Here is a 25,666-nt window from a genome sequence, read left to right on the forward strand (position 1 = left end):
GAAAGTGAAGAAGAACTAAAGAGCTTGTTATTGCGGGTGAAGAAGGAGAGTGAAAAAGTTGGGTTGAAACTTATCATTAAGAAAACCAAGATCATGGCATCCAGCCCTCTCAATTTCTGGCAAATAGATGGGGAAGAAATGGAGGTAGTGACAGATTTTATTTTCCTGGGCTCCAAGATCACTGCAGATGGAGACTGTAGCCAAGAAATTAAAATACGCTTCCTCCTCGGGAGGAAAGCCATGGCAAACCTAGACAGCACACTAAAAAGCAGAGACATCACCCTGCCAACAAAAGTGCGTATAGCCAAGGCTATGGTCTTCCCAGTTGCAATGTATGGCAGTGAAAGTTGGACCATAAGAAAGGCTGAGCGCCAAAGAATTGAGGCCTTTGAACTATGGTGCTGGAGAAGACTCCTGAGAGTCCCTTGGACTGCAAGGCGATCAAACCGGTCAGTCCTAGAGGAGATCAACCCTGACTGCTCTTTAGAAGGCCAGATCCTGAAGCTGAGACTCAAATACTTTGGCCACCTAATGAGAAGGAAGGACTCACTGGAGAAGAGCCTAATGCTGGGAAAGATGGAGGGCAAGAGAAGAAAGGGACGACAGAGAATGAGGTGGCTGGATGGAGTCACTGAAGCAGTAGGCGTGAGCTTAAATGGACTCCAGAAGATGGTAGAGGACAGGAAGGCCTGGAGGAACGTTGTCCATGGGGTCGCGATGGGTCGGACACGACTTCGCAGCTAACAACAACAACAATAAAAAATCACCATAACTGATCTTTACAAATCGCTGCTATTATGCATCAAGGTTTAGGATTCCAGCAATATCCTCTTTTTTAACATCAGCGGGGGGGGGGGGGGAGATGCTGCGTACCTACAACCAAAGGAGGACAGAGCATAAACCAGGGGTCTTCAAACTTGGCCCTTTTATGACTTGTGGACTTCAACTCCCAGAATTCCTCAGCCAGCTGGCTGAGGAATTCTGGGAGTTGAAGTCCACAAGTCATAAAAGGGCCAAGTTTGAAGACCCCTGGCAGAAACCCAAAGCTACCAGCCTCCTCAGGCTGAAGGAGAAGCATCCTCCAACGCGCGGCTCGAGACAGGCAGAACCAGCGGCGGGGCGGGACAACCCGTTGCTAGGATTCCCAGCTCGAGCAGACGATAGGCTGTGCCAAGGCAGGCAACGGAAGACGGGCCTGGAAGTAGGAGCGGCTGTCACCCTTTGGCCCCGGAAGTGTTTCCGGTGGGGGGAGGCCCTGAGAGGCTACACCGGGTTTGAATGAATCGGGCTGATTCATCGCGGCCCGGCTGAGCGGAAGGCGTCGAGCGGAGCGACGCGAAGTGGGATTTCCGCGATCACGACCGGCCAGAGGTAGGCCGCGTGCGAGGCAGGCAGGCAGGCGCTCAGCGGGTGAGAGAGCGCGACCGCCGGGCTCTGCTGGTAGGGAGAAAGGGAGCCGGTCCGTCTTGTGCAGGAGCGGGCAGGGGTTGCTTTTAGTCGGGTGGCCTTTTAGTCGGGTGGCCATTGGTTCTTCCCCTCTCCCGCTTGTTCGGGAGTAAGACTGGCTGAGGAGACGGCAGCTTCGAGTCTCCTTTTATCCCGAAAGCCAGAAAAGGAGGAAGGAGGAAACTTCAGGGAGGTTGTGAGGAAATGAAAAGTTCCGCCGGACGGAGCTCTGCCTCGAAAGGCGCCTTGCCTTGACCTGCGCCCTGCCTGCCTGCCTTTTTTTTGGGGGGGTGGTTGGGGGAAGTGGGAGAGACACTTCGGTCCTGAGGGATTTCGAGCGCGACGCTGGGTCTTCCTCCCGAGGCGGCTGGGGAAAAAAATAAAATTTTTTAAAAAATAATAAGAGGCGTCCGGCATGAAACCAGGCTGAGGCTGCAGGTTGTGTTATCCTCGACCGCGATGAACGTCGTTGCTTCGAGTTTGGGAGAGACTTCTGGTAAGGTTGGATCCCTTCGAAGCTCTGGAGCAGGGTTCTTCAAACTTGGCCCTTTTGTGACTTGTGGACTTCAACTCCCAGAATTCCTCAGCCAGGCACGCTGGCTGAGGAATTCTGGGATTTGAAGTGCTCAAGTCATAAAAGGGCCAAGTTTGAAGACCCCTGCTCTGGAGGGATGGGACTTTCCTCCCCCCCCCTCCCCCAAACGGCAGCTGCTCTAGTCTTGTAGCCGAAAAAAAAAGGGCTATTTGGGGTTATGGGGAGCGACCCTCCCGGTGCTGAGCACCCCCCCCCCCCCCACGGTGCTCTCTCGCTTGGCCCGTTCTGTGTGTTCCTCGTAGGAATTTAAGAAACCTGAAACAAAGGACGTTATGGGGGCCTCCATGAAGGCATAGTAGCTCCTGCTGTGGCCAGGAAGGCTTTTTGCACAACTTCATCTGATGTGACAGTTGCACCTGTTCCCGGATCTGGAGGCCTGTCAAGACTCGGAGCTTAGTCACTTCATTCACAACTTGACGACTGTAATGTAGTGTATGCGGAGCTGCCCCTGAAGACCCTTTGAAAGCTAGCTTGCTTGCTTGCTTGCTTGCTTGCTTATTTATTTATTTATTTATTTATTTATTTATTTATTTATTTATTTATTTGATTGATTTGATTGATTGATTGATTGATTGATTGATATACCGCCCTTCTCCCGAAGGACTCAGGGCGGTGTGCAGGGCAATAAAAATAAGAATACAGGATACAAGATTTAAAGTTAAATGATTGTGCCCAATGTAGTAAGTTAGTTAAAAACAATGTTAAAACCCCAAACCCATCAGACCAGGCCGGCTTGTTCGAATAGGTAAGTTTTTAGATCACGCCGGAAGGAGCGAAGGTCGGGGGCCATCCGTAGTTCAGCCGGTAAGCGGTTCCAAAGGATTGGTGCACCCACCGAGAACGCTCTCCCCCTGGGGGTCATCAGTCGACATTCTCTGACCGGTGGTATCCTGAGGAGGCCCTCTCTGTGGGAGCGTACAGGACGGAGGGAAGTTGCACTGGCCCAGAATGCGGTGGCACGGGCATGCTGGGTATACCCATGTAAACTCCTACTTTGCGAGCTGCATTGGTTGCCGGTTTGTTTCCAGGTGCAATTCAGGGTGCTGGTCATTACCGATAAACAACACCTTGCCTAGGGCGGAGCCAATTTGATCCAGCAAATTGATCAGTGCATTTGGGGTTCTTTCAATTCATGCCGTCAGTCAACTTTTCTGCCCGGCACCTGCTCTTTGAAATTAGGTTCCACCACAAGGTCCAGATGGTCTCACCCAGCAGGAATTTCGAGTGACCTTGCCTGGCTCTTCATCCAGGCTTTGGTGAGGTGATTAAAGGGCCCTTTAGGTGGTATGGATTTTGTTTTTTCCATTCCTGTCCAGTTTGTAGCCTTTTTATTCCTTGTTCTTGTTTATTATAATATTGGTTTATTCCTTGTTTACTTGTGAACCACCCAGAGTTGTTGGGAGTTGGGTGTTATATAAATTTTAAAAATAATTTCTTTTGTAAATATTTTGAGGAAATCGTAGGCTGGCGTAGAAGAAGACAAAAGTTAACTCATATTTGTTTTCAGCTTCTACAGGTCCGGTATACAGATAGTCCTTGAGTTACGACAGGATTCAAATTTCTGTCATTAAGTGATGCAGCCATAAAGCTCAGTGTCTTGTAACTGTTGCTTAGCAATGGCAATCCGGCCAGTCCCCATTGCTGTTGTTAACTGAATCCCATCAGTTGTTAACTGAAGACCAGCCCTGATCCAAAGTGTTCCTGGCTTGGTCCTCCCAGACCTAAGATTTGGTTCCCTAAGCCAAGGTAGGGGATTGCCTCCCCCTCAACACCCCCAAATGCCTATTTTCCGCCTGCTCCCTCTCTGTCATCTCGGCTACCCTGCGCCCTTCCTTCCAAAAAGACCCTGAGCCACAGTGCAGTACAAACCCTAGGAAGCCCCAGTTGAACCCAACACAAAATTGCCATTGCCCTGGGAAGCTCCAGCCCCCCAGGAAACCCCTGCTTCCAGGCCCTGCAGCACAGCCGCCCTGCACTCTGAGGCCCTGCGATCCGCTGTCCCAACTGACCTTTGCCAGCTTCTTGCTCCTGCTGCTTGCAAGGCATGCCCATCATGATCATTTGTGAAGCAAGGCCTTCTTCCTCACCTCTAATGAGGAAACTGCTGCTACTAGCCTCAGGAAGAAAGCCTTGTCCAGTCAGGATTCACCTCGTGAAGGGCCAGACTGAGTATCCTTGGTCAGTAGCAGGAGCAAGAAGATGCCAAAAGTCAGCTGGGGATGACAAAGTGCAAGGTAGTAGGGACTGCAGAGTGCATGGGGCCAAAATTGCAGAGATGGGGGAGGAGATGGGCAAGTGGGAGTTGCAGCATCTCTGAAGTTGTAAGTTTGGGTGGACTGCCAAGGGCCTGAATTTTGATCAATGTGACCTGGTGGATGCTGCAATGGCCATAATTTTAGGAACTGGGCATAAGTATTATTTGTTCAGTACTGCCATAACTTTGAACAAATGGTCCTAACACAGGAACTACCTGTAGTTCATTTAGCATATTTTAATAGATAGTATTTTCACTAGTTATTTCTCAGAAGTTATTCTTGACAAGAAAACTGTTGGATGCCTTTTGCTTTTGTTGCTGTGACAACAATATTTAACTCCATTATTATAATTTCTGTTAATTTTTCTGCACTTTTGCTGTAAAAAGTAAATGTGAATGCAAGAATGCAGATGCAGTTCTACAGATGTACAGATAGAACCGAAGGGTTCAGAAATAAAGTACTTCCATTTATTATCTTTTTGCACATAGTATCTTGCCCTGTATGCATAGAGATAATTTTTGATTAAACATTACTTCTTCAGTGACCATTCACAGTTCAGATTGCTCTGAACAAGTCATACTTTATGGCCGCTTCTCATAGTTTCGGTTGTGCTACCACCCGTGTTGTCACATGATTGCAATCCAGGTGCTTGGTAACCAGCTTGCAATTATGATTACAGTGTCCTGCAGTCATATGATCACCAGTTGTGACTTTCTCTGCCAGCTTCCCTCAGTCGAAGTCAATAATTGCAGGTGGCTCCTGTAAGTCGCTTCTCTCCCACCACTTTTTCTCCCAAGGATTCTCACTACATTATATTGCAGACATGTCAGACTCGCAACGTCATGTGACGTCACACAATGTACAGTTGCAAGAAAAAGTATGTGAACCCTTTGGGATTACGTGGAGTTTTGCATGAAGTGGCCATAAAATGCGCTCTAAACGTCATGTAAGTCACAACAATAGAAAAACACACTCTGCTTAAAATAATACTACACAAACATTAGCTGTTGTCATGTTTTAATTGAACATAAGATGGAAACATTCACAGTGCAGGGTGGAAAAGGTATGTGAACCCCTAGCCTAATGACTTCTCCAAGAGCTAATTGGAGCCAGGAGTGAGCCAACCTTGACTCCAGTGTGATGATATTGGATGTGTTGCTGACAGCTGTCCTGCCCTTTAAAAACACACCTGTTTTGGGTTTACTGGTCTCAAGAAGGCACTGTCTGATGTGAACCATGCCTCACAGAAAAGAGCTCTCAGAAGACCTACAATCAAGAATTGTTGACTTGCATGAAGCTGGAAAGGGTTACAAAAGTATCTCCAAAAGCCTTGATGTTCATGTGTCCATGGTAAGACAGACTGTCTACAAATGGAGAAAGTTTAGCACTGTTGCTACTCTCCCTAGGCGTGGTCGTCCTGTAAAAATGACTGCAAGAGCACAGCACATAATGCTTTATGAGGTAAAGAAGAATCCTAGAGTGTCAGCTAAAGACCTACAGAAATCTCTGGCACATGCTAACATTTTTGTTGACACATCTACAATAAGGAAAACATTAAACAAGAATGGAGTACATGGGAGGACACCACGGAGGAAGCCATTGCTGTCCAAAAAAAATATTGCAGCATGTTTGAAGTTTGCAAAAGAGCACCTGGATGTTCCACAGCACTACTGGCAAAATATACTGTGGACAAATTGAGTTGTTTGGGAAAAACACACAACACTATGTGTGGAGAAAAAAAGGTGCAGCACACCAACATCAAAACCTCATCCCCACTGTAAAACATGGCGGAGGGAGCATCATGGTTTGGGGCTGCTTTGCTGCCTCAGGGCCTGGACGGATTGTTGTCATTGATGGGAAAATGAATTCCAGAGTTTATCAGGACATTTTGCAGGAAAACGTAAGACCATCTGTCCGCCAACTGAAGCTCCGCAGAGGATGGGTGATGCAACAGGACAATGACCCAAAGCATACAAGTAATTCAACAAAACAATGTCTTCAACAGAACAGAATACGCCTTCTGGAGTGGCCCAGTCAGAGTCCTGACCTCAACCCGATTGAAATGCTGTGGCATGACCTTAAGAGAGCGATTCACACCAGACATCCCAAGAATATTGCTACACTGAAACAGTTTTGTGCAGAAGAGTGGTCCAAAATTACTCCAGATCGTTGTGCAGGTCTGATCTGCAACTAAAGGAAACGTTTGGTTGAGGTTATTGCTGCCAAAGGAGGGTCAACCAGTTATTAAGTCCAAAGGTTCACATACTTTTTCCACCCTGCACTGTGAATGTTTCCATCTTATGTTCAATTAAAACATGACAACAGCTAATGCTTGTGTAGTAGTATTTTAAGCAGACTGTGTTTTTCTATTGTCGTGACTTACATGACGTTTAGAGCGCATTTTATGGCCAATTCATGCAAAACTCCATGTAATCCCAAACGGTTCACATACTTTTTCTTGCAACTGTATTGGGACAGTTTTGTCATTGCCGGCAATGGGGTGGGCGCAGCTTCCAGATGATGCGTCCGGCCCGCAGGCCGGCAGTTTGACACCCCTGGAGTATGGGATCCTAGGGATCTGGTACTCCACAGTGTGCACCTGTAGCAGCCACTCATTCTCACCCAGCATCAACCATTACTTGCTGGCTGCGCTTGTGCTGCGACACTGCGGTCACCCACCCACAAGCCTACTTGCAAGCTGCCCAGGACTTGAGACTTCCTGCCAGCTTCCCCATTGACTGTGCTTGTTGGAAGGCAGCTGGAAACCATAAGGTGGTTCTCATTGATGATTTTTGCTTAAGGATGTCAATACAGACTGCTGGGATTGCTGTTGCTAAGCAATGCAGTCGTTTGATATCATACTTTACAAACACATTGTTTAGCAATGGAAACATAGGTTTCAATTGCTGCTGTTAAGTGAAGTCTACCTGTACTTTAAAACTTGTTTTGATATACGTTCAATTATATATTGTATTTATCTTTCAGTTACTGTTGGAGTACGTTGTGTGAAGTTTGTCCCATCTCAGTGATTTAGGACAGGTAAAAAAGTAACTTTTCTATTACTCAGATTTACACAAAAATGCTTTGTGATTTCTATTTGTATATCTGTATAAAGTTCTCTGATTTCAAAGTAGTAAATGAAGTGAATTACCTCAGCTTTTTTATTTGCATTTTCATAACAAGCATGTGTTTTATTTTGTTTCTGAACAAACAAGCAAAAGGGAATTAAAAAGTGGGGGAAGTAGAGCGAAATTTGAGCACCAAAATCTATTATTAGCTGTCTGTTTCAGATAAATGGCTGACTGCGAAGATTTTTTTTTAAAAAAATATGCTTGGAGGTAATTTGTGCTAAAATCTTATCTATCAGAGTCTGACACAGGAATACCTTCATAATAAGTATTAAAGATAATTGGGACATTTTGACTGGATGAAGAATGAAAACTAGAAGTGTATAATGTAAAAAGCTTAGGTAATTAGGAAGTCCTATTGTGGAGAGTTCTTGGTGCTCAAATTCATCGGTTATTAATTTTTGACAATTCAACAGCATTATGTCGTGTAAAATATTAAATGTCATTCAGCATTTAAAAATGTGCAGGCATTCTAGATAGTTATGAAAACTTGATAATCATCCACTATTTAGAATAGATGGTGATCTACAGTTATCTTGGTTGTTGAGATGAATTGTAGAGTCATATATATCAAAGGGACGTGGTGGCTCAGTGGGTTAGGACGCTGAGCTTGTCGATCATAAGGTCGGCAGTTTGGCGGGTCAAATCCGAGTGCCGCGTAGCAGAGTGAGCGCCTGTTACTCGTCCCAGCTTCTGCCAACCTAGCAGTTCGAAAGCACGTAAAAATGCAAGTAGAAAAATAGGGACCACTACAGTGGGAAGGTAACAGCGTTCCGTGCACCTTTGGTGTCTAGTCATGCCGGCCACATGACCACAGAGACGTCCTTGGACAAGCGCTGGCTCTTCGGCTTTGAAACGGAGATGAGCACCAACCCCTGGAGTCGGAAACGACTAGAACGCATGTGCGGGGGAACCTTTACCTTTTACCTTTTTATATATCTACCCCAAATTTATCAATAATATTTATTATTAATGGGATTTAGTTAACATATTAAATCAAAAACCAGCAGTCAAAATACACATTCATATATTTTATGTCTCTCATGAATCCATGCTTTGCTTAAGCCTAGTTTCCTGAGTGAACACAACTGTCTGGCTTCAAATAGCACATTAAGCCAGAATCTTCCACATTACAATATGCTAGGAGGGAATCCAGCATTTGAGAATTTATATATAATTGTGGGTTGAGTGCTATATCCATTCATATGTAGCAATTAAATAGAGGATAGAATGCTAACATTTAATGTTTCTTCTGGCAACTGTGCTTCCATGTTTAGAAACTCAGTTCTCAATAATTCACAAAAGAAATCTCTTAGTGGTTTTAATATGTTGAGTTTAATTTATAAATTTGACCTCGATAAGAATGGTACTTGTTCAATTAGTTCAGCTTATATTGCAGGGATAGCTTGATTGAATTTTCCACCTATCAATACACTGTGTGCACTATTATTGGGCAAGTGAGTATTTTGACACATACCATTTTCATGCATATATTCTACCTCCAAGCCGTAGAAACCTGAATGCTTAGTGGAGATAAGAATATCAGGTGATGTATATTTGTGTAACAAGGGCAGGTATGGCCTAAGGAGATCCACACCCTATATTAAGGTGTGCGTAATTATTAGGCAGCTTCTTTTCCTTAGGCAAAATGGGCCAAAAAAGAGATTTAACTGACTCTGAAAAGTCAAAAATGGTAAAAAGTCAGAGGGATGCAGCACTCTTGAAATTGCTAAGATATTGAGGTGTGATCACAGAACCATCAAACGTTTTGTTGCAAATAGTCAACAAGGTCACAAGAAACGTGTTGAGAAAAAAGATACCAAAGATTTGAGAAGAATCAAACGTGAAACTATCAGGAACCATTATCCTCCAGTGCTGTCATTTTCCAGAACTGCAACTTACCTGGAATACCCAGGAATACAAGGTGTTCAGTGCTCAGAGACATGGCAAAAGTAAAGAAGGCTGAAAGCCGACCACCACTGAACAAGACACATAAGTTGAAACAGCAAGATATCTGAAGACAGATTTTCCAAATGTTTGATGGACTGATGAGATGAGAGTGACTCTTGATGGACCAGATGGATAGGCCCGTGGCTGGATCAGTAATGGGCACAGAGCTCCACTGCGACTCAGACCCCAGCAAGGTGAAGGTGGAGGTGGGGTACTGGTGTGGACTGGTATTATTAAAGATGAGCTAGTTGGACCTTTTCGGGTTGAAGATGGACTCAAAATCTACTCCCAAACTTACTGCCAGTTTTTAGAAGACACTTTGTTCAAGCGTTGGTACAGGCAAAAAACCCTGCATTTTTCAAGGAGAGCATGATGTTTATGCAGGACAATGCTCCATTGCATGCATTGAAGTACTATATCCCACTTCATGGCTAGCCAGTAAAGGCCTTAAAGATGAACAAATAATGACATGGCCCCCTTCCTCACCTGACCTAAACCCTATTGTGGGCCCTTCCTAAACGGGAGATTTACAATGAAGGAAAACAGTGCACCTCTCTGAGCAGTGTCTGGTAGGCTGTCGTTGCTGCTGCACAATACGTTGATCGTTAAGAGATCAAGAAACTGACAGACTCCATGAATGGAAGGCTTATGACTGATATTGAAAAGGAGGGTGGCTATATTGGTCACTGATTTTTGTGGTTGTTGTTGAAATGTCAGACATGTTTATTTGTACATTTTGAGTTGTTTGTTGCTTATTCTCACTTTAACAGATGCAAATAAATGAGTGAGATGGGCAATTTTTCATTTAGTTGCGTACTAATTCTGCACACTAATAGTTGCCCAATAATTGTGCACACGTAGATATTCTCCTAAGAAAGTCAAAACCTCACTTGTACTTTCTTAAATATTCAGGTTTGAGGTTTATTAACATTTTGGATTGACCAAGAGCACAGTAGTTGTTCAGTAGGAAAATTGATCCTCCAAAATACAACTTGCGTAATAATTGTGCCCACAGTGTACGTAGGATAGCCTGAGTATCTTAAATAAACAACTCTTTAACCTTATTCGCCAAATGGAAACTCCATCATGGGGCGTCCAGCTGCTCTTCTGCAGGCAGAGGCATGGTGGAGCATACTTGTAGAGCTGCTGGCAATACTGCCAGGAAGCTGTAGGCAGTTTCACCATGGCTTCCTCACAAGGCTGCTAATTCTGCCCACAGTGCTGCCAGGAAGTTGCTTTGCTTTGCTTTATTTTATTATTTTATTTTATTTATGTGTGTGTGTCCAGCAGCCAATTGGCAAAACTCCTGGAATTGGGATGCCTTGAATGCATCTCAGTGGCATATAGCTGTTTGCTGGGCTTACAGTTAAAACAATTCCCTGAGGCTTAAATCCTGCAGGGCCTAAGATACGAGCAGCTCGACTGTGAGGGAAGCATTGCTGCGGGCGGCACTCTTGCAGTAGAGCAGAACCTCTAGGAGGAAGCAGGTCTTTTTACACAAAAGAGAACTGGCGCCAAAAAGACCTGTTTCCTACCCTTTCTCCCAAGCAGGAAAAGCAGGGAGAATGGCTTACAGTATTTGTTTCCAGTTCACTAATTTCAGAGAGATTGGGGAAATAATCACAGAAATCCCACTTACCCTATTTTTCTATTGGGGGTCGTTTTTATTTTTGAGAAAACTGGTACAGGTAGTCCTCAGCCTACGACCCCGACTGAGCCCAAAATTTCTATTGCTAAGCAAGGCAGTTGTTAAGTGAATTTTGCCCCATTTTACAATTTTTTTAACAGTTGTTAAACAAATCACTGTATTTTTTTTAATGAATCATGGTCGTTAAATGAATCTGGCTTCCTCCATTGGCTTTGCTTGTCAGAAGCCAACTGGGAAGCTTACAAATGGCGGTCCCATGACCTCAAGACAGTGCAACTGTGATAAATACATGCCATTTGCCAAGACCCAAATTTTAATCGCATGACCATGGGGATGCTGCACGGTTGTAAGTGTGAAAAACGATCGTGTCCCCTTTTTTTCAGTGCTGTTGTGACTTCAAACGTCACGAAATGAATGGCTGTAAGATGAGGACTACCTGTACTGAAAAGATCCACTTTCCATCCTTCCCCCTTGTGATGTTCAAAGATTAGGAAGGGAGAGGGGCCTTTTTGGCATTGTGTGAGAGCCCTGATTCTTCTGCTGCTAAAAAGTTAACGGCCAGGAACTCAGGGTGGCATGTCTGCAGTAGCCTCAGGTGACTGGTAAAACAAGAAATGCCCCCCACATTAAACTTACCACCTCAGAACAATTTGCTGTAGATCAGACATGTCAAACACAAGGCCCGGGGGCCGGATCCGGCCCACAAAGTGGTTTCATGTGGCCCGTGAAGCCATCCTGGAAACAGTGAGGGAACGGCCCCCACTGCCTTGGCCCTGGCCCAGAGACCCTCCTTCTGCCAGAGACCCTCAGATCTGATCCACTCCTGCCCAGGCCCCCATAGGCACCCTTGATGCGAACCATGTAGAGCTGGCCACACCCACCCAGTAGGCCATACGCACTCTAGCCACGCCCACCCAGTAGGCCACACCTACCCGGCCCCCTGAGGGCAACCGCAATGCTGATGCGGCCCTCAATGAAATTGAGTTTGACACCCCTGCTGTAGATGGGCCACTGAGTACAACTGAGGGATGGAAAAATAGCACTTTTGAAGAAGAAAAATAAAACTGTGAATGGAGATGGTCTTTGTGGTGAGATAGAGGAGCAGGTGCTGAAGACAATGCACTCATGTCTTTAACATATAAACAGTGGAGTTTCTTCTCTGCAGTGGGGAAAGGAAAAAAGTTTGGATGAACCCTTGGTGTGATTAAAGATAGATCAGGCTGATATTTTGGGAAGTAGATAGAAAATTAAGCATTGTCTTTTTTTAATAGAAATTCTTACGCTGAAAAAAAGTTTGCTTAGAGTTGAAATAGGATTTCAGCACATAAAATAAAGGCTTTTAAAAAGATATCTTGATTAATTGTTACTGTTTAGTAGGAGCTTCACTTTGCACCTAAACTTGGAGACTCCACTAAGAGCTGGAAAAACATTGTAGAAAAAAAGCTGAAAACCAGGTGAGTACAGTGTAAAATTAAGTACATGAACTGGTTTCCTTAGATGTTCATGGCAGTTCTACTTAAATTGCTAAAAAATGTCATTCTAGCATCAAGAATATTGAGATAGGATAGGGCATGGAACTATTTGTGTGTTCAGTCTCAGTTCAGCTTATGCGTTGTGATGAAAAATTAACTTTTATTGATTGATCTTTACCGAAATATTCACATTGTATTAATTGGATCCTTGATGATAATCTTGAGATAATTAACTTTAATTAAAAGTAATGAGAATTCTTTTGGATTGTGCCCTGTGGGCATGATTATAATTCTAGCTTTTTTTAAAATCTTTAGGAAAACCTTTAGTATTTTTAAGTTTGCATTTGCCTGTCTACAGTTAGAGATAACATGGTAAGACCAAAGACGTAGAGAGCAGAGTGCAGATAGAGATAGATATTAACCAAGAACTTCAGGCCATCTTGCTTACTGCATTAAAGTTCATGAAAAGGATTTCTTGATTCATAGCAGCAGCTACACCTTTTGCCTTGGCAACTGCTCCTAGCTGTCTCTGCTTGCCTGTGTATGCAGAGCAGCCTCTGTCCTATTGTTTCAGAAGCCTCTCCTAAAGGTTTTAGAAGCCCTCTTGAATATTGTATTCAGTCTAGGTCACAGGTGGGAACCAGGACCTGCCAGATAAACTACAACTCCAAGCAATTCTAGCCAATATGGACGGTGGGGGAGACTTGGGCTGTTCAAACAATTTGAGTGAAATGCTCATTTAAATAATTTGCACACCCTTAATAAGGAATGCTAGATATTTTTATTCATCCAGAAGTCGGCACTTGGTGACATGCTAATAGTATTAAAAATGTTTCCAGTCATATTACCATGGTGCACATTAAATATTTTACTATTAAAGCAATATAACAAACAACAATGAGATTCATTTTCTTTCCACAGTATTTCATATTTAATGATATATGCAACAACTATGTAGCCCTTAATATTTTAACTAAAGGCATTTAATGTTTACTTTATGGTGTTCTTTTGGTGTAATGAGTTCATTAAAAAAAGCTTTTGATGCTAATTCAGAAATCTAATCTGTTCAGTGTCTTTCACATGCAGTTTTGATGCTAACTGACAAGCTGTAAGTTAATTAGCACAGAACTTACTAATGAGGATGTTAAAAATCTCCACTTTTGAATTATTTTTATATTGATGTGTTCTGGATAAATTGAAGGAAATTAATCTGCTGGTGTTGAGTATTCTTTGGTTTGCTGTGCAGATGCTTTTTGGGGGTAGGTGGGATCAGAGGAGGAAATAAATGAATTTTGCAATAAAAAAAGGAGTTAAACAAAAAAAGCTTATCTTTTTTAAAACTGGGGATAACCCAAAATCAGTACGCTTAAAGTGCAGTTGTTAATTAGTATGGAAGACAGCTTCTTGAATTAATATGTGGTGTTAATTAACAGGAAGTCTGATGTTGTGTTATAATTACGACCAATATTTTTGACATAATGAGTGACTGAAGGTGAATTTTATGGAGAACAGTTTGGTAAACACATTAGAACCTAGGTATGCTATTTGTTTGTTTCTTTAGGAAATATGGATCGACTTCTACGACTTGGAGGAGGAATGCCTGGTCTAGGACAGGTTAGTATCCAGATTACCAGTAACCTTTTTTTTTTGGAATTTAGATTACAAGGTTGAATCTTGTTCCTCTCTGGAAAAATAACCATATGAGGAATGATCAAATTACAATTACAGCAAATGTATGTATAGTAAGTGCAGAAAAGTAAGCGTATATTTTTGATAGATTATTTGTCTCATTGTAGAAGAGTACCTGCACGTTTGCTGTAACAAAACATTGCAGTGTCCTCTTTCACCTCAAAGTTTCACACTAATTTTCCAAACAGAACTTATATTTGCTCACTTTTATCAAGCAGCAAGATCTTTTTATTTGTCATATATTATTATATATTCTGATCCATCTGGTACTGGAAGATTCACATGATTTTATAAACAAAAACTTCCACAATTAGTTAGCAGATGTTATTCTCAAACCTTTTGTGTGTACTCGTGCTGCTGCGACAGGACTGTCACTTTGGCTCTATCACCTCAGAGTGAGATCCCAGTCTTTCAGCTCTCTGGATCAGGTTTGCAAGAGATTAAAAATCCTCCCAAAGGAAAAATATCAGCAATAGAACATAATCACACCATTGGATCCAGCTATGGAATACACCATCTTTTTCACTCTGTCATCCAGATTAATCTTTCTGGTCTCTATAGAATGACAATTTCAATCATATTATTGACTTATCTGTATTAATAGTAGTTGAAAAAGATGCCCGTGAATGTTCATACAACTGCTACCCACTGGTTTCAAACTGATAAATGAGAGCCATTTTATCAAATAGCAGTGACTTTATTAGTGCTAGATGGATTACTTACTGTCATTTCTAAATTTATAATTCAGTCTTTTAGTTTGCACGTTATTTTAAAATACAATCTACAGCAGTAAGGAAATTGTCAGAAAAAATTATCAGAACTATTCAGTCAACAAGTAACCTAATGAATACTTTGGTGTATTTTTAATGTATATGTAAAATGCCTCAACACAAGGGAATGTTCCGATATACCGGTGAAAGGGAAGCAAGTTATCTCTCTGTTATGAGGACATTACAAAGTAAACGTGCCATCACATAGAAGGCTTGGTATTTTGCAAATGCATACTATAATATATTTCTGATACTTAGAACTATCAGTGAACTTCTGAAGATCTTAATGCATGAGCAAACTTTACAGATGAAAGTATTCTTTTGGCTATCTAATTGCTGAGGAGCTAGATGTAAAACTTTTCCTTTTGACTTCATATTGTAAACTGCATTTATCTCTCTCCATAGTTTCAATTATAACTTGCTGCTTTAATATAATGTAACTTAGGATACAGACATTATTTTTCTCCCTGAAATGGAATATTTCATTGAATTTTTAAGACTGGGTTATTAGTTTAGGTATTGCTTTAGGTGATTGTGCAACTAATCCAGAGTATAGTGTATTGCCCAAAGTAGAGCTTTTCTTTTTAAATTTATCTTTATAGCAAGTATTTGCATTTTACACTTTCTTCCAGGTGCTTCTCAGTGAATACTGTTTAAAAATACATTTTTAACACTATGCAATTGGAACGCTTCTCATGAGCCTCATTCTTTAACACAATAAGAGATTCATAATTATTGTAGTTTTTCTTAGCCAGAAAATTAGCAAAAGAGACACATGCTGAATTTAATATATTTATTGTTACTTTGTTCTTACAATACATCGTGGTGTAATGATTAAGGTGCTAGACTAGAAGTGAGGAAACCCAAGTTCTAGTCCTTGCTTAGGCATGAAAGCCAGATGAGTAACCTTGGGGCAGTCAATTCCTCTCAGTCCTAATCAGCACACCACTCTACGAAAGATCTTGTATCATGTATTGATAGCTTTTTTGTAAGAACAAGGTGACACAAATAATAAGTAGACTCTGCAATCATGCAAAACAAATATTTTTTTAAATTTTTTTTAATCCCATTTATATTCCATTTATATTTATATTGGGGGGAAGCCTCAACTTTGTTGTTTTTTGCCTCCTGTGTGGATTTGTTTTGATAGTGCAGTTTTGTGATAAATAAATCAACATATTTTTAAAATAAGCAAGAAAATTGATAGCTATCAGCCTCCTTTGGTGTAATGACAGCATAAAAAGTAATCTGTCTCATTATGACTGACACCTTTTTATAAGATGGATTGTCCAAGGTTTGAAGCTAGTCCAATTTGTCCAGGAAGGCAGGAATCTAGAGGTAACTTGCATCTAAACATGGAAGACATAATACTGGTTGCCTGGAGCATCTGATCCAAATGGGTACTGTATTGCCATTCCACTTATTACGAAATATTAAATCTTTTCAAATGAAAGTAAAGAATTTGTTGACTGTTTCCCTTTATGCTGTGTTTCTTGCTGTTCTGGAGGTTCTCAAACATTTGAGGCCAGATTTAATGGTTTACAGACAATAGGAGAAATTGTCTCTTCCAGCTTCTGTTAGAGGCATCCACTAAAACTAGTCTTTCCGTGAGCATAAACACCTTAGGGGTGCAATCTGCAGTATTTTCTTACATAGAAAATATTATTAATGTATGGAATTTTCTGAAATGCAATTGAACAACTGTAGAAATTAGTATTTGATAACATGGGAGAAAAATCCTGCTTACAGAGGTGTTGAAGGTATTTTTAGACTAAAACCTGAATAGAAGACCTTTGAAAAATCACAAAATTCTGATGCATTTCTGCTTGCTAATGCCCTATCAGCAGAATACAGAGATGGAATGATAGAAGGTGTTGAAGCCACAGGAATCTTGGTGGGGGGAGTGATCATACAATATTGGAATTCAACATTATGCAAGCACAAGCAACTGAACACAGTCAGACTAGAATCTTGGACTTTAAGAGAGCTAATTTCAATAAACTTAAGAGAGAGCTTGGGAAGGATTCCATGGGTGAGAATCCTCAAGGGGATAACAACTCAAGAACCTTGGGAAATTTTGAAAAGTAAGATTATAAAAGCCCAGTCTAGCACAATACCAATGAGAAAGAAAAATAACTCTCAAAAGAAACCAGCATGGCTGCATAAAGAACTCTGATAAATTGAAAGACAAAATGAACAAGTATAAAAAGTGGAAAGAGGGGCATATAACTAAGGCAGAATATCAGCAAATAGCCCGAGCCTGCAAAGATGAAGTGAGGAAAGCTAAGGCTCAAAATGAACTAAGGCTTGGAACCAAAGTCAAAAATAACAACAACAAAAAAGGTTCTTTCAACATGTAAAAAACAAGAAAAAAGTTAAGGAAATGATTGGTCCATGATTGGGAGAAAGTGGCAAGAAGGTAACAAGCAACAGGGAGAAAGCAGAACTATTAAACTCATTTTTTGCATCTGTCTTTACACAAAGGGAAAAAACAGCCCAACCTACCAAAAACAGTACTTTAAAAAACAGATTAGAAGCACAAGGTAGGCAAGAAAACGGTGAGCACCTGTCCACCCTAGACGAGTTCAAATCACCAGGATCAGATGGATTACATCCCAAGGTTCTGAAGGAACTGGCAGATATGATCTCACAACCACTGAACTATATCTTTCAAAGATCCTGGAGCACCGGGGAACTACCAGAGGGCTGGAAAAGAGCTGATGTAGTTCCCATCTTCAAAAAAGTGGGGAAAGAATGGATCCAGGAAACTACAGACCTATCAGCCTGACCTCAATACCTGGGAAGATTCTGGAAAAGATAACCAACGAATTGGCGAACACCTAGAGGCAAACAAAGTCATTACCAAAAGCCAACATTTGTCAAAAACAGATCATGCCAGACAAATCTTATTGCATTCTTTGACCAGGTGACAAAATTAGTTGATCAGAGGAATGCTGTGGATATAATTTATTTGGACTTCAGTAAGGCATTTGAGAAAGTAGACCACAACCTACTACTTGATAAGATAGAAAAATGTGGGTTAGACAGCATCACCACCAGATGGATTCGTAGCTGGCTGACTGGCCGTACTCAGTGTGTGGTCCTCAATGGAACCACTTTTACATGGAGGGAAGTATGTAGTGGGGTGCCCCAGGGCTCTGTTCTGCGCCCAGTGCTCTTCAATATCTTCATCAATAATTTGGATGAGGGATAGATGGGGAACTCATCAGATTTGCAGACAACACCAAGCTGGCAGGAATAAGCCAACACTTCAGAAGATAGGCTTAAGATACAGAAGGATCTTGACAGACTTGAACATTGGGCACTATCTAACAAAATAAATTCAATGGTGAAAAAAGTAAGGTTCTACATTTAGGCAAGAAAAACTAAACACACAGGTATAGTATAGGTGGTACCTTGCTCAATAGTAGTAACTGTGAGAGGGATCTCTGAGTCCTAGTGGACAATTACTTAAATATGAGCCAGTAGTGTGCTGCAGCTGCCAGAAAAGCCAACACAGTGCTAGGCTGCATTAACAGATAGAATCAAGATCACGTGGAGTGTTAATACCACTTTACAATGCCTTGGTAAGGTCACACTTGGAATACTGCATCCAATTTTGGTCACCACGATGTAAAAAAGATGTTGAGACTCTAGAAAGAGTACAGAGGAGCAACAAAGATGATTAGGGGACTGGAGGCTAAAACATACAAGGAACAGTTGCTGGAATTAGGTTTAATGAAGAGAAGGATGAGGGGTGACATGATAGCAGTGTTCTAAAATCTCAGGGGTTGCCACAAAGAAGAGGGAGTCAAGCTATTCTCCAAAGCACCTGAAGGCAGGACAAGAAGAGGAGAAATTTCCTGACAGAACAATTGATCAGTGGAACAACCTGCCTCCAGAAGCTGTGGATGCTCCAACACTAAAAGTTTTTAAGAATAGACTGGCCAGCCATTTGTCTGAAATGGTATAGGGTTTCCTGCCTGAGTAGGGGGTTGGATTAGAAGACCTCAAGGTCTCTTCCAACTTTGTTTATTATTGTTGTTGTTGTTGACTTTCACCAATTGTTTTTCTATCCCCCTGCCTTCTAAAATTCTGGACAATCAGAGGATTCAATAGGGAAATGGTAGTGGCATGTAGTACGGAGAGGTCCAAGAGGAAGGAGAAATTCTTGATTTTCTTACTAACAGGCCCCAATATATGTGAGCTGGAACAAATATTCCTAACACCATTTTCTTGAGCACGGGTTCTCAGGGCTGCGTCCTAAGTCCACTACCGTTCACCCTGTTGAACCATGATTGCTGTGCTAGGTTTGCCACCAACCATATTGTGAAGTTCACAGATGATACAACAGTAGTGGGCCTTATTCATGATGACAATGGGGGTGCTTACCGCAAGGAGGTTGAGGGTTTGGTGAACTGGTGTAAGGAAAAAAGCCTAGTTTTAAATACTGGAAAAACCAAGGAGATCATTGTCGATTTCAGAAAAGGCAGGCACAGCCACACTTCTGTGCATTAATGATTCACCTGTGGAAATGGTTACTAGCATCAAATTCCTGGGCATGCAGTTAACAAGTAGGCTGGCTTGGTTGCTCAACAGCGAGACACTGGTTAAGTGGGCACAGCAGTGCCTGTATTTTCTGCTTTGCATGAGAAAAGCACATCTTCCTTCCCCTGTCCTGACCACTTTGTATAGAGAGACTATTGAGAGCATCCTGTCATACAGCATCACAGTCTGGTTTAGAAGCATCACAGCTTCAGATAGGAAGGCGGTGCAGAGAGTGGTGAGGATGGTTGAAAAAATTATTGGCAGTTCCCTCCCTTCCATCCAGGACATAGCATATAAGCATTGCTTGAGCAGGGTCTGTAAGATTGTCTGGGACACTACACATCCTCTTCACAACCTGTTTTCCTTGTTACCTTCTGGGAGGAGGCTCCGTGGTATCGAAAGCAGAACATCCAGATTCAGTCACAGTTTTGTTCCATACAGTATTAACCTTGTGAATTCTAAAGCTTCCTCCATCTGTTATATATTCAAGATGGACAGTGATTTAATATTTATATGTTACTTATATGTAAGGGTGTAGGTGTATACATATGTTATATATAGTATGTTTAAATGTGTGTTATGTATGTGTACACTTTGAGAGCAAGCAACTAAATTTCATTTTTAATGTGTGCCATTGTGCCCCCAGTCAAAAATGACACTAAAGGTTATCTACCTAATTGAGAAAAATGACACCACTTTTCTGTAAGTGGAGATAGATGCTAGAACAAATGCCACTGTTGTAAGATTCTGTATCATGAATATTGTAATAAAAAAGTTACAATTTACGTCTGAAAATAGATGTTGAGTCTCTTTTACCTACTTATAAGCATGCTTGGATTTGGATTTCATCATCACTTACAGGACTGTACAGGATTGTTAATTTGTAATATTAGAATTATCTGAGGATTTTTGTACCTTAGTACAGAGATCCCCAAACCTTTGGGCACTGGAGACCGGTTCCGTGGAGAGAGGTTTTTCCGCGGACTGGAGGGGGCATGGTTTTGTGTGCTGCCTGCATCCCACGGATGGGGCTTTGTTTGCAGACCGGTTGCTGGCATGCCGTGGCCCGGTACTGGTCCATGGACCGGGTTTGGGGACCCATGCCTTAGTAGGTAAACTTGGAAGGTGAAGCAGAGTTGGTCTGGTTAGCATTTCTATAGTGGATCAGAATCCCAAGCTCTCGATTCAACTAGGATTTTTTTTAAAAAAACACCAGAAGCCTAGGAAAACCATCTAAACAATACTGCCATGTAAAAGGCATGGATAAAATCATCAAGAATTGAACTGCAGTAATACACATGCAGTCATGCGAATATCTGTAGCTTGGGTGTAGGAATAAGGGTAAAAGTTTGTTCTCTGAACTTGTGGGTTGGTTTCTGAATGTTTCGTTACCAGGCTAGGTAACATCTTCAGCGGAATTTAGGAGATATCAGTGTCTGTTCTTCTATATATATTTTTTAATCCCATTTATATCCCGCCCTTCTCCGAAGACTCAGGGCGGCTTACAATCTAAAGCACAAATCAATGTGCTTAGCAATAGCCTTCATTCTATGTATATGCCTGCTTATTAGGGCTTTCGCCCCCCCCCCCCAGCGGCATTATTACAAAGTCAGCTTAATTGCCCCCAACAATCTGGGTCCTCATTTTACCTACCTTGGAAGGATGGAAGGGTGAGTCAACCTTGAGCCTGGTGGGACTTGAACCTGCACTAATTGCAGGCAGCTGGTGTTACTTAAGGAGGCATTAGCCCACTGCTCCACCAAGGCTCTATTTATAAGGGCTTCAGGTGTGGGTGTGTCGAGTGAGAGTCTTGCGATGGGTCAGGTGTGAATCATCAGTGGGAGTCTTATGATGGGCCTTGTGATGGAGAGGTTACCTCAGATCAATATCATTGGGAGGTTAAGTGCTAGTTGTGGAGGGCTTGCATGGGTTGGTTGAGGGTCGATGCCGCCTCTGGTTATCTGTGCAGTTGATTTGGATTCTGAAGGGTTCGTAGGCTGGTTGTAGGTCGATGTGTCCGTTGATGGAATTTCTTGTCAGTAATATACAAGAAATTCCATCAACGGACACATCGACCTACAACCAGCCTACGAACCCTTCAGAATCCAAATCAACTATACATTGCAGGGATGCGGTGGCTCAGTGGGTTAGGACGCTGAGCTTGTCGATCGGAAGGTCGGCAGTTTGGCGGGTCGAATCCCGAGTGCCGCATAACAGAGTGAGCGCCTGTTACTCGTCCCAGCTTCTGCCAACCTAGCAGTTCGAAAGCACGTAAAAATGCAAGTAGAAAAATAGGGACCACTACGGTGGGAAGGTAACAGCGTTCCGTGCGCCTTTGGTGTCTAGTCATGCCGGCCACATGACCACGGAGACGTCCTTGGACAAGCGCTGGCTCTTCGGCTTTGAAACGGAGATGAGCACCGGCCCCTAGAGTCGGAAACGACTAGCACGCATGTGCGGGGGAACCTTTACCTTTTTAATATACATTATGCAGGATGAACTATATATGTGATGTGTTAAGATTACTCTCTTTTAAGTAGAATATAGGTTGGTTGGCTATAAACTATATATTTTGCTATAATTATACCTAGTGATTGAATGCACGTCCAACTGAAAGGTGAGAATGAGATTTGTATGCCGATTGATTTGAATTGAAATTTTGTAATATATTTCTAAATTTAAAACCAGCTTATATAAAATATTGCATAATTATGACAAAAGTCTAGGTAAACAATTCCAACATCTAGCATACACTTTTAGAATTAGACCCAAACTACTTTTGAAATGTCCTTGGTTTTTGAAAGCAATTTACTTTCTTTAACAAAGAATTCCCATTGTTGCAAGGAAACAAAATAGTATACTTTTTAGTTTTGTAAACTAAAAGAAACTGTACTGGTATAGAAGGTTGACTAAAAGTCTGAACATGTTAATTAGTACCATTTTGTGCCCTACCTCTCTGTTTCAAGGAAGCATATTGAAGCCAAAATCTGACCTGTTGACATGTTTTGGAGACCACCTGGAAATTCCTTTGGATTTAGACTAAATGTGGATATAGTTTTGCTGCTCCTGGCTGTGACCTACTACATATTTCTGATTATCAGTTGAAGACTTGTGCATTCAAGCTTTAGAAGTGGGCACCCCCATATCTCTCTTTTTTTGTGCCCAAGAAGAAGAGATACCCAACTAAGATAAACCATGGTTTGTTGAATTCATAGTTTGCTTGCAGCTAAGTTCCCAGAACATTGATTTTGGATTGGACGCTACATTTGAATGTGACTATTACCTCATGGAGAAAAGAGTTAACGGTCTTTTAAAATAGTTCGTACTTTTTATGACACTGAAGTATATATTAAGGAAGGTAGGGTATGGATGAATTTTTGAAGAACTAAAAATGTTTTCATGGATTGTATTTTTTATGTTAAAGTTGCAATACATGCACAGTATTCTGCACTATTTTTTTATTATTATTATTTTTTGCAACATGCAGAAGAGCCAGTAATTCTCACTTCCCAAATAGGAGGTGTAGGTACGCATGCTTGTTGATAACCTTTATAGTGAGCAGCATTAGAACCGTTCTTACATTTGCTGGTATCCATAATGTACACAAAGCATGTGAGAGATAGGACATAGCTATACAATTGCACTGCTCTCAGCAATGGTTCAGAATTTACCCATGTTATCTGGTAAATTTAAATTAAGTGTTCTTGCTGCATTTCCTCTTCTGAATTTTAAAATGTCATTTCGAGTGCACAATAGCACTGACAGCTGGTGACATGATGACGTGGGTGGGTAAATAACCCAGAGTAACACTGTATACAGCCCTCAAAAAGAGTAACTGAAATGCTAGCAAAGTCTGTCCTTCAATACAGAGCACTATATCTTGTCATATTTACTTAGTGCAACTTCAGTTCAGTGCTTTAAATGGTACCCAGGGGGAATAGCTAGAAAGGTAGATCTTTTTATTTTAAAAATGAGCATGGAGGAGGGGTGACCTGTCTCTTAGCCGTGTTAGCACTTCTACTGGAAATAAAGAAGCAAGAATTGCAAATAGCTATTTTGTTTGAATAATCGGCTTGCCAATTAGCCATCAAGTGCTTCCATCTGTGAAATTGTTGATCAGATGGGTTGGTTGGGACACTTCCAGATTAGGGCATTGTACATGGCACTTGAAAACTGTCACTTTGAAAGGTTTCAAGTGCTGCACTGCTTGATGCTGTAGAATTGATAAAACCTGTAGCACTTAAAAGACCTGCCACTGATCTAAAAATCTTGTTGAATCTACTACTGGTCTAATATATGTAGATCTTAACCTTGTAATCTAATTTCATTTTGGATTATGTAATAGTGGTGTCTTTTAAAAGGACTAAATATAAGGTCTGTTTCAATACTTCAAGATCAGCGTAGTAAGCTTGCTTTCAGATATCGCCTTGAGCCTCTCTTTTAAAAGCTTTAGGAAGTTTGATATTTCAGTAGTCTGATGTATTAAGAATTACTGTAATGCCTTTTGCTTTACCATTTATGTACCTACAGGTAAATTTTGCATTTTTATTTAACCGTAGTGACATTTCTAAAGCTGTAACCTTTTATAAATAAGATCGGTCAGATTGAAAGGGTAGAATAAAAACATATGCTAAAGAATATTGGTCCACATCTTTTCTTAAATATGGTGGTTTCTTGAATATATATGTGTGTGTGTGTGTGTGTGTGTCTGTGTGTTTTCTGAATATATATATATATATATATATATATATATATATATATATATATATATATATAAAATATTGCCATTTATAATGCAATTTGTAATATTACATAATTAATATTGGTCTTATACTGAGACCTCTCTTTTCCTCTTGTGCTCTTTAAGTAAATTTTGAAAATGTTAAGCTGTGAGTAGAAATTCAGTCTTGCTCCCCAAAAAAGAAAAAAGAAGGAACTTGCTTCTAGCTTACACATTTCTTCCTACATATTGGCCTGAACATATTGAGCTATCCTACACACCACAGATCCTTCTTTGAAGACGGGAAAAAAAATGCTTCTGCTTGACAGATGTGGGCTGAACCCCTATCATCCTTAAACGTTTTACTATTATATTTAACTTCTCCAATAATATAACTGAGTTTAAATATCTTTAAAGATTTCCGCCTGAAATAGAAATAATAGAAATCTGTATAATGATCCAACAATGAAATCATCCAACAATACAGGATAGACAACCACATGCAGCCTTTTTTTTCCTTTCCAAAAAAAAAAGCTTTTAATGTGGCTTTGCTCAGAGGAGAGTTGTCATCAGATAAACCTGTTTGCATTTCCACTTCTTAAACATTAACTTTTCCCCCCTTTGATTGCTGCTCTCTTGGTCATGCATTTTCTCTCAAATAATTCATGTAGGGTATCATTTAGATTATTTTAAATCGTAACATCCAAAATGCAGATATAATCAATATTCCACATCCCTTGATCATAAGCTCTTTAAAGCATTGCAAATGTCTGTAGCTGTTCTGTTTTTAATGTTCTGATAACCTCGTGGATGGGAAATAGTTTGTACTGTATCTAAGAAGGAAACCTTACAGTACCTTACTATAAAAAAAGATATTTTGTTCCTGTATTGTCTTCACTTCTTCCACCCTGATTTCTTTCACAAGTACTTATTGACTGCTATAACGTTATTTAATCAACTCCACAGTTTCTCACTACATTTCATAAAGTAGATTCTTTTATGGTTTGTTACTTAGTAGAGTGCAGATATCATCTAGTATAATCTCTTGGCCCAATTCCATGTTCAAGAAGTCCCAATATACTCTGGATTGGTCTGGACATAGGTATTCTGGATCATTGCCAGGATCAGAAATGTAAATTAGAAAAGTGATATTTGTTATTTTATACTTGAGTATGAAAGGAACATAACTGTCTATATTATCTTTGCTGCTTAGCAGTCTAGAATGAAATTGGCAGGCAGAATGATGGGAAGGTGATATGTGCAAAATTGCATACAGGTTGATGCAATGATTTTTAAGCCATGCTAATTTTAAATATATGTAAATTCTTAGCTGTCTGACTGAGACAAACTGATGAAATTTGCAACCATAGTAGTAGTTCTTACAATGAAAACCTGCTAACAGTCTTGTAATGGGCAAAATTAAAAATATTTTGTGCAAAGAGAAC

General features: G+C 41.0%; 1 protein-coding gene across 4 annotated transcripts in view; it reads left to right on the forward strand.

Moving 5' to 3' along the window:
• The first annotated feature begins 1,219 nt into the window (after positions 1–1,219).
• The window catches only part of PSMD14 (proteasome 26S subunit, non-ATPase 14), a 68,562-nt gene continuing 44,115 nt past the window's right edge, over positions 1,220–25,666 (forward strand). The window contains exons 1-4 of one of the 4 annotated variants that reach the window (XM_083368747.1): positions 1,220–1,371; positions 7,282–7,335; positions 12,400–12,476; positions 14,056–14,108. In XM_083368747.1, the coding sequence (XP_083224873.1) occupies positions 14,061–14,108 (48 nt within the window). In that variant the 5' untranslated portion in view covers positions 1,220–1,371; positions 7,282–7,335; positions 12,400–12,476; positions 14,056–14,060. Of the gene's footprint in view, positions 1,372–3,718; positions 3,788–7,281; positions 7,336–12,396; positions 12,477–14,055; positions 14,109–25,666 lie in introns of those variants that run through there. The other 3 variants (XM_083368748.1, XM_083368749.1, XM_083368750.1) reach the window with 3 other exon arrangements.

This window comes from Vipera ursinii (genome assembly GCF_947247035.1).
Source record: "Vipera ursinii genome assembly, chromosome: 1".
In the NCBI taxonomy this organism is placed as follows: Eukaryota; Metazoa; Chordata; class Lepidosauria; order Squamata; family Viperidae; genus Vipera; species Vipera ursinii.